The sequence below is a fragment of the Pseudochaenichthys georgianus genome, chromosome 18 (assembly GCF_902827115.2).
Source record: "Pseudochaenichthys georgianus chromosome 18, fPseGeo1.2, whole genome shotgun sequence".
Lineage (NCBI taxonomy): Eukaryota > Metazoa > Chordata > Actinopteri > Perciformes > Channichthyidae > Pseudochaenichthys > Pseudochaenichthys georgianus.
The window spans coordinates 20,390,714-20,406,120 of record NC_047520.1 but is presented as its reverse complement, the minus strand read 5'-3'; the positions used below and the strand labels follow the sequence as shown (position 1 = coordinate 20,406,120).

At 41.9% G+C, this 15,407-nt stretch overlaps 1 protein-coding gene across 5 annotated transcripts in view; it reads left to right on the top strand.

Annotated features, from left to right (window-relative positions):
* The window catches only part of sorcs2 (sortilin-related VPS10 domain containing receptor 2), a 323,412-nt gene that overhangs the window by 131,714 nt on the left and 176,291 nt on the right, over nucleotides 1-15,407 (top strand). For all 5 annotated transcript variants that reach the window (XM_034105584.1, XM_034105583.1, XM_034105582.1 and 2 more), the window contains exon 3: nucleotides 11,209-11,308. In XM_034105584.1, the coding sequence (XP_033961475.1) occupies nucleotides 11,209-11,308 (100 nt within the window). The remainder of the gene's footprint in view (nucleotides 1-11,208; nucleotides 11,309-15,407) is intronic.

Sequence of the window (15,407 nt, the reverse complement as noted above, 5' to 3'; positions counted from 1 at the left end):
CCAGTGTCTATCTCAAAGTTAACAAACTTACTATCCAGCTTCACTTCAACCATGTATGGGTCTACTCGTCTCAGGTGCACTTCACTCATGCGTCCCAATCTGAACCTCATCTTATTTAGAAAGAATGTACCTTCTTCTGAGCTATCACTTTGGCTCTGTTGCTCTTGTACTTTATGAGAACGGTGATATGTGGTTTGCCTCCTTTCTCTCTTTGGGTCTGCATTTTTGTTGCTGTTTCCATTCTGTGTAGATCTACTACGACAAGCTCTGGCAATGTGTCCTATTTGACCACATGCATGACATTTCTCTTGTTTAAACGTACAGTCTGCTGCTTCGTGCTTGGTTCCCTTGCATCTGTAACACTCTTTGGTAGGTTCTCTGTGTGCATAAGCCTCCTGTGGCTTTTTATCCATTTTGAAGCATTTAGCTGTGGCCCCTTGGTTTTGTATCTCCTGTGCATTTTTATTTGCAGTCTCTGACGCCACAGCAATTGACAATGCTTTTTCAAATTTTAAATCCGCTTCTGATAAGAGTCGTCTCTGAATACGATCTTCATTTATTCCACAGACGATCCTGTCTCTCAACCTCTGCTGCAAAGTGTTACCATAGTTGCAATCCTGCGCTAACCGACGCAGCTCAGCCACGTATTCCATTACTGACTAATTGGGCTCACGGTTGCGGGAGTCAAACTTGTACCTTTGCACAATTTCACTAGGCTTTGGGTCAAAGTGATTTTTTAGCAGCTCCACAAGTTGTGTGTAAGTCTTATCCTTGGGCTTATCCGGACTGAGGAGGTTTTTCATAAGGCTGTATGTTGATGATCCCACAACACTTATTAATATGGCTCTTTGTCTGTCTCCATTATCAATTTCATTAGCCTCAAAAAACTGTTCCAATACCTCACAGTATTCTTCCCACTTCTGATGTTTTGCATCAAAAGGTGCCAGCGTGCCAATCATTGCCATTGTGTGTCAATGAATCCTCTCCTCCACCCGCAGACGTTGCTAATAATTTGAGCTAGCTGCCACTAACGACCCAAACCTGCATGTAAGGTGCTAACCAGTCCGTTCAGCATGTCCTCTTTGATCCCGTCTTGATCCTTGTCTTAATCCTCTTCTTAATCCTCGTCGCCAATAATATGTTGTATCTTGTGATCAATAATTGTATGTCCACAACGTAAGAGTAGATTTAACTGGTTTACTTTTGTAACATGCTTCCGGGACTTCCTCATGGGAACGTATACAACAGGCTCTTTATACGGTGGCCCTGAAGTGCAAAACACTACAGCATTTCAGAAAACACCACAGCATTTCACAAAACACTACAGCATTTCACAAAACACTACAGCATTTCACAAAACACTACAGCATTTCACAAAACACCACAGCATTTCACATTGGATGGAAAGGGTATTCCTTTAGGGAGAACACTTCTTGTTTGTGATTGGACAGAGCCAGCCAGAGATGCACTGCTGTGATTGGTTGTGTTTGCTGCCAGTCAAGAAATGACGCTTGTGATTAGCCCAACACATCAGCCGTTAGCTCAGCTGTTAGCACACACTCAGAGCTCACAGCTCCTCATATCTGTTCAGAAACTGGACAAAAGTTAAACATGTACAAACCACAGACTGTCTATGTCATGGTGAATACAGTCGCTGCTTTATTTATGTCTGTATGACGTTGTTGTGAGCGTGGACGGAGCAGCTACAGGTTAGTTTAGCCTGATGGATCCGATTCCCATTTACATGGAGATACGGCCCGCCCCCTCTCCAGCGTCTTGTTTGAATGACAGGAGTAAATACAGAATTAATGCTTTATTAACTCATGGTTTGTAAGGGGCTTATCTCCATGTAAATACTATGGTAGACCACCCAATATTCGCATCGCTCTAATCGCTCGAGTTTCACCGCGGCTGTCAGCTGTGTTTGCTCCTGTCAATGCTGTCATTCAAACAAGAGGCGCTGGAGAGGGGACGGGGCGTATCTCCATGTAAATCCTACAACAAAATGAACATATTTGACCGTGATTTAATTGTAATACATGTTTCAAAGTGATGCCGAAGTAACTACATACTGATAGCAGTTAGTAAAAACCATGAATTAACGCTTTGACAAGTCTGCAGACAAGACGGCAGGCGAAAAGCTTTTAAAATGCGTGTTTTCTGAATCGGATTCATCAGGCTAAACTAACCTGTAGCTGCTCCGTACACACTCACAACAACATCATACAGACATAAATAAAGCAGCGACTGTATTCGCCATGACATAGACAGTCTGTGGTTTGTACATGTTTAACTTTTGTCCAGTTTCTGAACAGATATGAGGAGCTGTGAGATCTGAGTGTGTGCTAACGGCTGATGTGTTGGGACCATACGTTGTGGGACCATGGTTGGGACATATTTCGCTGTCGGGTGTTGACCAATCACGAAGCGTCATTTCTTGACTGGCAGCAAAAACAACCAATCACAGCAGTGCTTCTCTGGCTGGCTCTGTCCAATCACAAACAAGAAGTGTTCTCCCTAAAGGAATACCCTTTCCGTCCAATGTGAAATGCTGTGGTGTTTTCTGAAATGCTGTGGTGTTTTCTGAAATGCTGCGGCGTTTTGTGAAATGCTGTAGTGTTTTGTGAAATGCTGTGGTGTTTTGTGAAATGCTGTAGTGTTTTGTGAAATGCTGTGGCGTTTTGTGAAATGCTGTGGTGTTTTCTGAAATGCTGTGGTGTCTTGCACTTCAGGGCCACCGTACTTTTAATACCAAGAGTGAGTTTGCCCCCTGCTGGACAAATGCAATAACATGTAATAATAACACAAGAGACGCATTCACACCGCAGTACTTTTCCCACAAAGGTTCATGAGAACTCTTTAGTTCTCATGAACTAAGTACAGATCGCGTTCACACCGGAATAAGTCCCTGGGGGTGGATTAGGCAAATGAAGCCGCTGACGTCACTTCTTCTACTTCTGCTTTGGGTTTACTGGCAGGCCGCAAACCACTTCACGGCGTATACTGCCGCCCAAAGTCCCCGGAGTTGGGGACTGGCTTCAGTAGAAGCTGCTGGGACTCCCAGCAGCTTCTACTGAAGCCTTCCGAGTAAATCGCCAGAACGCCGACACCTCCTCATCTCCACCGCTCCCATGTTTTATTTTGTGTTGCCATAAGTTAGTCTCTCTGCGTTTCTGCGCTGGGCTAATGCTAATAATGCTAATGCGAGGATAATAAAATGGCGGCTTCACAAAACTTTTTGGGAGTTTTACGGGGCGTGGTTTGCAATCCGCCCAGCCAATCAGAAATATAGCTCTTTTCTCACGAGAGCCACACGATAGTCCCTGCTCTCTAGCAGGGAATTTCGAGGGAGTAAAAAGTTTCTCATGAACTAATTTTAGTACCGGCTCTTTTTGGTGTGAACGGGACAAAAGAGTTCTCATGAACTAAGTTCTCATGAACCTTTGTGGGAAAAGTACTGCGGTGTGAATGCGCCTAAGGTAAGATACCAATATGGTCTAGCTGCGGCCGCGGACAGTACACGACGGTACACGACACGCCCACCTGACACGACACTACGGTGGCTGAGAGGCATGGCAGAGGCATGGCAGATGAAAAGCGAATTGACGACACTACACGACACGCCCCCTACTACGCCGTCTACGGTGGCTGAGAGACCGTACATGGCATGTTATTGTAGCATTTTAAGCAAATATTAGGCAAATAAATTAATAACCTATCCGTTTGAGAACCCCTTGGAACCCCTTATCCCATTTTGATGGTTGACATCTCATTTGAACAGTGAAAGCCAGAATGACATTTCATTTTATAATTTTGCAATAAGTCAAAGATATGTTTACTGTATATTATAAAAATGCTTGTCATGTAGGCATACTGGAGGTATGTCACCATAATAGGTGATTAATAATAAGATATATATAGCGCCTATATATACAGTGGGGCGAAAAAGTATTTAGTCAGCCACCAATTGTGCAAGTTCTCCCACTTAAAAAGATGAGAGGCCTGTAATTTTCATCCTAGGTACACTTCAACTATGAGAGACAGAATGGGGGGAAAGAATCCAGGAAATCTGATTTTAAGTATTTGGTCAATAACAAAAGTTCATCTCAATACTTTGTTATACACCCTTTGTTGGCAATGACAGAGGTCAAACGTTTTCTGTAAGTCTTCACAAGGTTTTCACACACTGTTGCTGGTATTTTGGCCCATTCCTCCATGCAGATCTCCTCTAGAGCAGTGATGTTTTGGGGCTGTCACTAGGCAACACAGACTTTCAACTCCCTCCAAAGATTTGCTATGGGGTTGAGATCTGGAGACTGGCTAGTCCACTCCAGGACCTTTAAATGCTTCTTACGAAGCCACTCCTTCGTTGCCCGGGTGGTGTGTTTGGGATCATTGTCATGCTGAAAGACCCAGCCACATTTCATCTTCAATGCCCTTGCTGATGGAAGGAGGTTGTCACTCAAAATCTCACGATACATGGCCCCATTCATTCTTTCCTTTACACGGATCAGTCGTCCTGGTCCCTTTGCAGAAAAACAGCCCCAAAGCATGATGTTTCCACGCCCATGTTTCACAGTAGGTATGGTGTTCTTTGGATGCAACTCAGCATTCTTTCTCCTCCAAACACGTCTAGTTGAGTTTTTACCCAAACGTTCTATTTTGGTTTCATCTAACCATATGACATTCTCCCAATCCTCTTCTGGATCATCTAAATGCTCTCTAGCAAACTTCAGACAGGCCTGGACATGTACTGGCTTATGCAGGGGGACACGTCTGGCACTGCAGGATTTGAGTCCCTGGCGGCGTAGTGTGTTACTGATGGTAGCCTTTGTTACTTTGGTCCCAGCTCTGCAGGTCATTGACTCGGTCCCCCGTGTGGTTCTGGGAGTTTTGCTCACCGTTCTTGTGATCATTTTGACCCCACAGGGTGAGATCTTGCGTGGAGCCCCAGATCGAGGGAGATTATCAGTGGTCTTGTTTGTCTTCCATTTTCTAATAATTGCTCCCACAGTTGATTTCTTCACACCAAGCTGCTTACCTATTACAGATTCAGTCTTCCCAGCCTGGTGCAGGTCTACAATTTTGTTTCTGGTGTCCTTTGACAGCTCTTTGGTCTTGGCCATAGTGGAGTTTGGAGTGTGACTGTTTGAGGTTGTGGACAGTTGTCTTTTATACTGATAACGAGTTCAAACAGGTGCCATTAATTCAGTTAACAAGTGGAGGACAGAGGAGGCCCTTAAAGAAGAAGTTACAGGTCTGTGAGAGCCAGAAATCTTATTTGTTTGTAGGTGACCAAATACTTATTTTACCGAGGAATTTACCAATTCATTCATTAAAAATCCTACAATGTGATTTCCTGGATTCTTTCCCCCATTCTGTCTCTCATAGTTGAAGTGTACCTAGGTTGACAATTACAGGCCTCTCATCTTTTTAAGTGGGAGAACTTGCACAATTGGGGGCTGACTAAATACTTTTTTGCCCCACTGTATATATATATATATATTAGGGCTGTCAAACGATTACAATTTTTAATCAGATTAATCACAGCTTAAAAATTAATTAATCATGATTAATCACCATTCGAACTATGTCCAAAATATGCCATTTATTTATGTATATTGTTGTGGGAATGGAAAGATAAATGAAAGAAGGCGGATATATCCATTTCACATACAGTATCTATGTTTATTATAACATTTTTCTGCGTGTCAAAATGAAAGACAACCCACACACCTATCAATCATCAAACCGTGGGGTCTTAATTCATTACGTGTTGATTTCTATCAACGGGGGAGTACTTCAGGAAAGTCGACAGAGGGGTGGGGGGGCGGCTAGTGGAGTACTTCGTGACCACAGAGTGTGAATGTTGTGATCAGCTGTTTTAGCGCAGTTCTCCAGTGGGGGAGTCTCCCTCCGCAGCCGGTTGGCGTAGTTTTGGCACAGTTCCGTTGTACAGACCGACGTTAACAGCAGCCCTGTCTGTGCACACGGAGACCGACTCTGTCGTCCGGTGATCTAACCGCCTTCTGGAAAAGCTTCACAAGTACGTGACGTCGGTACGCAAATGCGCTTTGTGACACAAGTGACGGTACGCATTTCAGATGACGCACATAAACTGCGTACCAGTTATGTGCACCCCTGTACCAGAGCCATATTATTACTATTATATGGCTCTGCTCTGTACTACAGCAAAAGTATTCTCCGTCGGGACTTCCTGCAACAACACCACGCCGTTATCAAATATGTTCTATTGAGAAGACGATCACTTCGTGACAAAAGTTTTCAAAACCGTGGCTACTGAAATCAATCTTACTAACTGCTGTCTGTGCAATTTACTCCGCGAGTTGGCAGACTTTATTTTGCTAACTTTAACATCATTTTTCATGGTGGGGCTAAGCCATTTCTTGGTATGGGTGTAGCCTACCCAGCCATACCCTGGCGCTGCCACTGTATGGGGCAGGCCATTCTGCACATGCGTTAAATGCGTTAAATATTTTAACGCAATTAATTCAAAAAATTAATTACCGCCGTTAACGCGATAATTTTGACAGCACTAATATATATATATATATATATATATATATATAGCAAAATAAACACAATTACACTGAGCTAAACAGCCACATCGACAAACAAACGAGAACCTAAATAGTATGTAATTATATCTAAAACCACAATACGTTCATTACCTGTACTCGGTGCGCCATATTGTTTGTTGTCTGTTGTCTGTAAACCTCCATGTCTCCTTAAATATCCTTGCGTCAGCGTCTCACGTGTTGGGCGTAATCTCTTCTGACCATATTTGGAAACAACTTTCGCGGCCGCAGCTAGACCCTTCTCAGCCACCGTAGTGTCGTGTCAGGTGGGCGTGTCGTGTACCATCGTGTACCGTCGTGTACTGTCCGCGGCCGCAGCTAGACCCTTCTCTAAGATACCACACCCAGGTTATACATGGCTCTCAGGCCACCAGATGAAAACAGTTGCCAACTCACCGCAGAGAAATAGAACACACCCGCTGTGCCACTCCATTTTCTCCAGCTGTATCGAAGCACTCTGGGAGAGCTGATTGCTGAATAGCTTGGCAGGGCTCTGCGTGTGTATCAGTCTCATTGTGTGTGTGTCTGTCAGTGGCTGATGTCCCACTGTGCGAAAGAGTAAATCCTCTCATCGTTAACCAGGCTTACGTGCTTGCTCATCATTCTCTTTCATCAAGACCTCTCCTTCCAGGCTCCCTCCTGTTGAACCCTCAACCCGTGGCTAAATGCTGCAGCATCTCCTTTCCTGTGTGCTTTGGATTGCTTCTTATATCGCTCCTAAAACTTGTCAAACACTGCACTTTAAATAAAAGCAAATGCAAATACAGTAGTAGGGCTGCAACAAACGACTAATTTGATAATCGATTAATGAAACGGTTAATCGACTATTCGGACTATTAGGCTATGCCTTGCACAATTTCTCAAACGCTCTTATTTAACCATCAACTTTTAGATTTAGCTTGAGGTTGTTTTAGGCATGTGGAAACTAACAATGAAGACAATAAAGATGAATACTTGATTCAAAAATACATATATTATCAGGGCTTGACAGTAACGGTTGCCAGGTTTCTATTGGCAACCATTCAGAAAAAATGTCAACCACTTCTTGGCCTTTGGTTGCCATCAGTGGCAACCAGTTTTTAACATAAAGAAATAAGGACAGCAAACAGCAAAATGTGCACCCCAAAAAAGATAAATGTTCATTATTTGTTGTATTAAGAGTGATATTTAATTATTGTTGTGACCAGTCGGAACCTGAGACTTAAGTTGCACGTGCATTGGTGTGATTACGGAGCCAGAAACGTGTACTCGCGTGCGCGGTGCGCCGTGTGTTTGTTTTAAAAAAAAAACGGCGACACAAATTAAGTTGTTTGACTGTGGGGTAAAAAGTTCGGCCAACCCGTCAACATCTCAAACGAATGTTCAAAGTGATTCAACGGATAAAGTGCCAGGTGAACCCGAACGAAAAGCAAAGAGGAAATGTGTAAATTCTTTGGAGGCGAAATATATATGTGCATTCACTTCCGGTAAAAGTTCTTTCAAAATAAGAGTCCCGATCTTATTACTACCAAAATAAAAGTGCAAAACTAAACTATACCATAGGACAAATATTGGCATAACAATATAATCACTTCTATAAAAAGGTAACACATGTTAAATATAGTTAGACATATTAAAGGTAATTTACAACATTAATAATTAATATCTAATTCTTAACTGTGAATGGTTTTCATTTATTTAACATTAGAAATGTATGAGTCTGGCCAATCCACGACTTCAATGCTGAAGGGCCAATGGATCTATGGTGGGGATCAGCACAAAGGTCAGGAAAACCCAAACTTGAAAGGGAGACAACGGATGAAAAATAAACTAGTGACTTACTCAATTCATTTGTGAGGGATCTGTGAAGAACAGGACAACAGCTGCACCACTGGTATTTTGTATACCAGTAATTGAGGGCGGACAAGTTTCCTACCACATAAGTTTCAAATAATTGCATTAATTACTTATTGTAAAGCATTTGAACATTCTTTTGTGTCACATGTTCATTATTAAGTTGATGTATAACTGTATAGTATCTTAATTATTTAAAATATAAGGTGTCTAAAAATGGCAACTGTATTTTCAGTTTTGGCAACCAAAAGCTGATGCCTGGTTGCCAGCCTGGCAACCACTTTTAAAAGTTAGCGTTGAGCCCTGATTATTAAATTAACTAAACAAATTATGAACAGAATTAACAACAATGTTTTAACAAATCGTATTAAATAATCTGATGACAGAACTGTAAACAGAATAGCTGAAACTTTAACAAAATAAATAACTCAGTTACCTCTAATCATTAACCCGTGTTTGTGTAATTGAGTTAACTCTGTGTGTTGCTGCTAGCATACAGAACACCTGACGTGGAAACGTTCCTCGTGGATGGGGCTACAGAGCTACTAGAAAGACAATCGAACCCGGTGCATTTCTCCGTCTGAATGTGGTGCACTTTTGATAAATGTTTAGACAAATTGCTCGTGTTATCGCCCTTACATGCTAAACTCTTATTGCACTTTTGGCAAAGAGCATTGTCCACATCGAGACTGGTAACATTTAACCACACCTTGGAGGGCTTCTCTCTGCCATCCCTGCCGTGTGTTGCTGCATGCATGTAGCAGCCACGTGTGTGTAAACTGCCCCGCCCCCTCGCACACAGACGGGGAGAGAGGTCTCGATTGGAAAGATCGAAAGTACATCATAGACGCATTTTTGTTTTCTTTTTGCATATTAGAAACTAGTTGGCGACCAGAGTTGGGTGTAACGCGTTACTTTGTAACGCGTTACTGTAATAATATTACTTTGTCGGTAACGGAGTAGTGTAACGCGCTACTTTTATAATCCAGTAATCACACTACAGTTACTAACATTGCCCCGACACGCGTTACTTCGTTACTTTCTAAAATCAGTCATAATCAAACCTCAACAAACACCTGCAAAGAACACATGCTAGGTGAAGCTAACGCACATAGCTGTTGTTTATTTATATCACACACACGTAGTTCTTCTTCTCTGTTTTCCGGTTGTTGCTTGTTTTGAATGACGAATACACACTACCGCTGCCTGCTGGTAAGGAGAGTTATTGCCACTCACGCATGCGCAGTTCGTACGTGCTCGGCTGAAGTCTGGCTCCAGTGCAACACATGGCCAACACGCAGGAGAACACGCTGACGCAACAGCGTGAGCAGAGATAGACTGCGCAAAATATACAGATAGCAGGAGACAGAGGACAGCCACGGTCAGATAGCAGGAGACAGAGGACAGCCACGGTCAGATAGCAGGAGACAGAGGACAGCCACGGTCAGATAGCAGGAGACAGAGGACTGCCATGGTCAGATAGGAAAACATTCAGGAGCTATCTGGATCAGTCTTATGCGACAATGGAAACTGAACTAAAGAGAACATTTGAAACTTTAGCAGTCTGCGTGATCTGCCTGTAGGGAGGGGCGGGCCGGCCCTGCGAGTAAAGTAACGAGTAAAGTAACGAGTAAAGTAACAAATTACTTTATGTAGATAGTAACGAAGTAGTGTAATATATTACTTTTTTTTAAAGTAATATGTAATATGTAATATATTACTTTTTTTTAGTAACGACCCCATCTCTGTTGGCGACACTAAGACTGTGATATAATGTTTTTGTAGCAATAATACATGACATATCTTTTTTCTCCAGTCCCGATAAAAAGACCGATAACGTTGGAGCTTAACGGCGTGTAAAACACACGTGATGAAGTCACCAACGAATCGACGACTGAATTAGTTGGCAACTAATTTGGTCGTCGATTGTAATCGATTAAGTCGATTAGTTGTTGCACCCCTATACAGTAGATATTACATTTGAATTATTTAACCAAGTCAAATTCAGTTTCTTATTCATAATCAGTATTTGCTCCTTTAGTTTGCATTTTGTGGTAAAGGGAGTGTTCTCTGGATTAGTATTTTCTCTGTATATACCTGACAATAATTTTAGACATTAATTATGCATAAGGGGTCACCTCTCCTCCGCCTGGTCGAGCTGAAACCTGTGCCGTTTTTCATAAGCTGTCACAAACAATCACCTTCACTGTGCTTGGTGGGCTGGACTGAGCCGTACTGGGGAAAACAATCCAGCAGCTAGCTATCAATCTCAAACACACACAGCAGTTCGTACCTGCTCTTAAAGCTGCCAGATTTGAGGATTGCCTAGTACTTCATTGAAAACCTAAGGCTTTTTTTCTCCCTGTCGTGGTGGCAATGACAGGTCTTTTGGCCATTTGTCACTGGGCTCAGAACACGGACCACAACGTGGTAATATGATATATTAACAGAGAGCTGGTATAACGCCTTGAGGGCAGTTTGAAGAATAAGCAGGCTGCCCTGTTCCAGCATTTTGCAGATTTAATCTTCTTTCTGCCAATATATGGGTGTTTTATGGAGTAGTTGTTTTAATGTGCAGGATAAGAACAGTTTTGTGAAACAGAAACAATAAAAGTGTACATATTGTACAGTCAATTCAGGTCATTTTCTTTAATTAATTACCATAATGCATTTGACTATTAATGTTGTATAACTCATGAGCTCATAGAAAAAAATTACCACAACAATGTACTTAAAAGTTTCTTTCACTAACTGTTTTTTGTCTGCCTGCTTTTAGGTCTACTGACTATGGGACCACCTACACCAAACTCAACCTGATGCCAGGGACAACAATCGTGGTGACCAGTTTCTATATCTGCCCAACCAACAAAAAAAAGGTAGGAGAATGCACATCTTATTAACCAGTTAAGCCCCATGCCCCCGGTACATCTTGCAAGAAACAGCGTCTGAGGGCTACTTAACATTTAATAAACTCTGAACTCATGGTAAAATACCCTTATTACTTATAGGATCTGCACAAACAATACATCGATTAGCAAGCTGAGATTCCACAGATTCCAGACACATAACTATCATCACTGAGCGATCAGAACTCGCGGCGAAACGACAACATACAACAACAAAGAAATTAGCCTTACGGAGCCAAAACGGCTAAAAACATCTTACTGTTGTGAATGGCATACAATGGCATTAAAATGATAAAAACGCTGCTGAAGGTTAATCCAATGTGTCTGTGTCACTTTGAAATGATTACTGATAATCCATCTTCATATTTATGTCAATAACGGAGATTTCATATTAGCTGCTACGATAGCTACAAGAGTGTATGACAGCTTCCGGTTTTGGGCATTCTGGCTACGCATCACTCATTCACCAATGGGTAATGTTTAGATGGATTTTACGAACGTCCCCTCGATTCTATTGGCTCTAACGGTTAAAAAGAGGTGTCAATCATCACAATTTACCGAGGGGGGCCAGACATATGGAAAATGCAGCCAAATGACCCCAGAAGTGGGTTTTTTCCCCTAAATCTCTCTAAAAAGGTCAAATGTCACTTATTTTGCATCAAGCTTGATACATGGTGCTTATTATATGTTATAAAACGGACAAGTCAAATCAAGCAATCTGATTGGTTCTTAGCCGTGATATACTGAGCGTATACCACGGGTAGAATTGTAAGTTACTTTTCACAACAAGTCAGTATCCCTCCGCGTCTGAGAAAAACAGTATACCGTTAGGCTGAAAAGCAAACTGCATGCAGTTTGCTTTTCATACTGGAACAAGAAAGCAGCGGAGAAGTAACGGGGCAGAAACCCTCCTTTTTACGCAGCGGTCCAGACATACACATCAAACGGCAAAACATATTCAGTGTGCAGTTCCTTTGGCATAAGGGCAGGGATATCTAGATACTTTCCAAGGTCTGACATCATGAATTGAGCTACTTTTAAAGCAAGCAACGATGTTTTCAAATCTGTAATCAAAGAGGTCCGCAAAAATACTATCGGCCAATCAGATTGCTTGATTTGACTTGTCAGTTTTATAAATATATTTACATTTCTTCTGTTACGAAACAAACTTACAAAGCATAAAATGGAAACATTTAAGATTAACTTCGACCTCCGGGGGGTCTTACTATGGAGGAGTGGATTGAGCAGTGCCTATCTCCAGAAAAAAAAGCACCTAAACGACGACATGCAGAGCTACGTGAAGAGCAGGTAGACCAACTGGAAAAGTACCACCATTCAAAAGCTTTCTGATGCGGGTCTTGAAACAAAGCTATGTTCGCTAGCTGTTAGTGTTGTTGCATAGCAACCACCTCGCACTATGTTTCGCGCAGAAGGCAACAGAGGGACTATTTTATTTGGAACATCATTATTTACTAATAAAAACTATTTAAATTAGAGTGTGTATTTTTTTTTCATATTGCCACACTTGATAACCGTTTTATAAAAGCAATAGCTCACTTCAGGCCGTGATATATGATCATTATATCACAGCTAAGGGGGTTGTCGACCCTCCGCTTCGCGTCGGGCCGAACCACGCCCCTTAGCTGTGATATAATGAGCATATACCACGGCCTGTCGTGAGCTATTGCTTAATTATAGCTTGGATTCCTAAAGCTTTTAGTCTACCATCCCATCATTCAAGGGTGGTTTTCACTGTAACTATTTATTTTTTTTTGATGGACACTATAATTTACATGTTCAATCTGAATTTACTTAAAAATAAAAATAAACTATATTGATTCTGACTTTTCTACATCCAACTCACAGGTTTATCATTGCTTTGAGAAAAAAGATTATTAATTTACCCCTTTTTAGAAGGGAATATAGTCATTTGTTCTGGGAATGTCATTTTCTTAACTGGTTAAAAATGTTTGTGTTGTCCATGACTTTGCTTATTTGCTCCTCTTGAACTGGCAATTTAAGTTAAAACAGAAAAGCTTTGTTAACAATGTGAGCTAGTGGCCTGAATGGCAGGGTAGGTGGGAATTGTAAGATGTGTCATTTAATGAAATGAAATTACACAATAAGACTTGGGGAAACTTCTTTTTTTGCATAACTTCTGGTAAAGCTATGCTTGTAAACTACCAAAACGCCTATTGGCCATAGTAAATAGTAAAGTTATAGTTATTGAACCCACTGGCAGTTTTTGCACACCAGTTACTAAACCAAATAAAAGCAGCATCAGAAAAGCTGAAGGAGGTACAGCATGTGACTTAAACTGACTGCACTCTTGGAGGCCTGTCAGATATTCTTTATGGCAGGTGTTACAGTCGGCGTCCAGGGTTCTTCCAATCGTTAAGAAGATGGAGGGAGATTCTATGTAGTCTCTATTCTCACATTCTGTTTCAGGCACCACTCCAACAAGTCTGCCAGATTTGCAATGTCATCGTCTTCACACACATACACACACTAATAGCAAGAGAGAGACAGCATGAGGGCATTTAATTACGTGGGGCTGGAGTAATTTTCCTTGGGGACCAAAAAAAAATGAGATGGGTGAAGAGAGTCACAGGTGCTGTGTGTGTGTGTTGTGACAGTAGGATGTCAAGCTGTCAATCAAGCTGCAGCTTAAACACACCTCCAGGCCTGCCAGGAGGCTGATGGAGGCTCAGGTTTGATGCTTCTGGTTGCAAACAGTTTATAGGGGTGTGTGTGTGACAGTGGATGTAGGCTGTGTCTGTTCAGTAGAGGTGATCGTTATACACTTTTATTTCAATATCAGCATGCTGCCATGTGTTTACTTCCTTTTTTTCAGCATCTGAATTATAACTGATCAAGGCAATTAGCTTCCCCTGCGCGGTTACTAACAAAAACACACGTGAGCACAGTTTGATCAATACTGCTAGGAACATCTGAAAACTGAAAACAGCAGGGTCTTTAAGCTCTGCGAGGGGATTACACACATTGTGAAGGGATCACACGGAAAAGGTGTGAGGGGCCTCGGGTAATCAATAGGACTTGAGGCAATTAGATAGAGGCGAGTCTTCAGACGGAGACAATGTCACCCTCCCTTTCCCTCCCTCCATCGCTTCCTTGAGAGCTCCATTAAAGGTTTGCTCGAGACCCATCGCAGGAGAGGGCTACCAAGGACCCTTGACACATTTCAACGGTATTGGACTCGTAAATAAACTTTGAGACTGGAAGCTCGGCACGCTCTCCTCTGCAATTTTCTTTAACACTTGTGTCTGGAGGGCTTTCAACCGGGCTAGTGTTTGCACAAGTCTATGTCCTTGTTGTTGAGTGCTCAGCGCGCGTGTGTGTGTGTGTGTGTGTGTGTGTGTGTGTGTGTGTGTGTGTGTGTGTGTGTGTGTGTGTGTGTGTGTGTGTGTGTGTTAAATGAAGGTTCACGGGGTGTGCTAAAAGGGATTCAAAGCTTCTTTTTCTAATTCTACTTATCTGTCGAGTCCCTTTCAGCCATTATAGAAATAAAGGTAAACATTTAAGCCTTATTAATTAACAATTGTTGTTTTGGATTCATGGCATCAAGTTTATTCTGTATCATCAATGTCACTAACTAAATAAGTAGATTTTAACATTGAAGTTTCCCTCAATGGTGACCTACAAAGTCTGTCCTTCCAAATCCCATTTGGACTATATCACTGTTTCCTAGGTAATGTTGTGTATTTAAAGGTATGACCATGACTATTCCCCAACCTTAACACTTTGCATTTGAAGGATCTATTTAACTCAAAAAGCCAGTGTCAGCTCATTCATGTCCATTAGTGATTCTCAACCAGGGGGTAAGTGTACCTTGGAGTAACTACAAAACTGAAGGGTGCTTGAAAAAACCTGTACTGTATCTCAGCCAATTAAATAATAAAAAAAATAGAAACTACAGTCCATTGGTTCTGGCTGCTTAGCATTCTAGTTCAGTCACACTGACTACAGCCTTCCAATAATGGTGAAAAGTCTGTCACTTCAAGTGGTAGCAGTACTGGTTACTTGTCCAAATATTGTGAAACATTTTTGA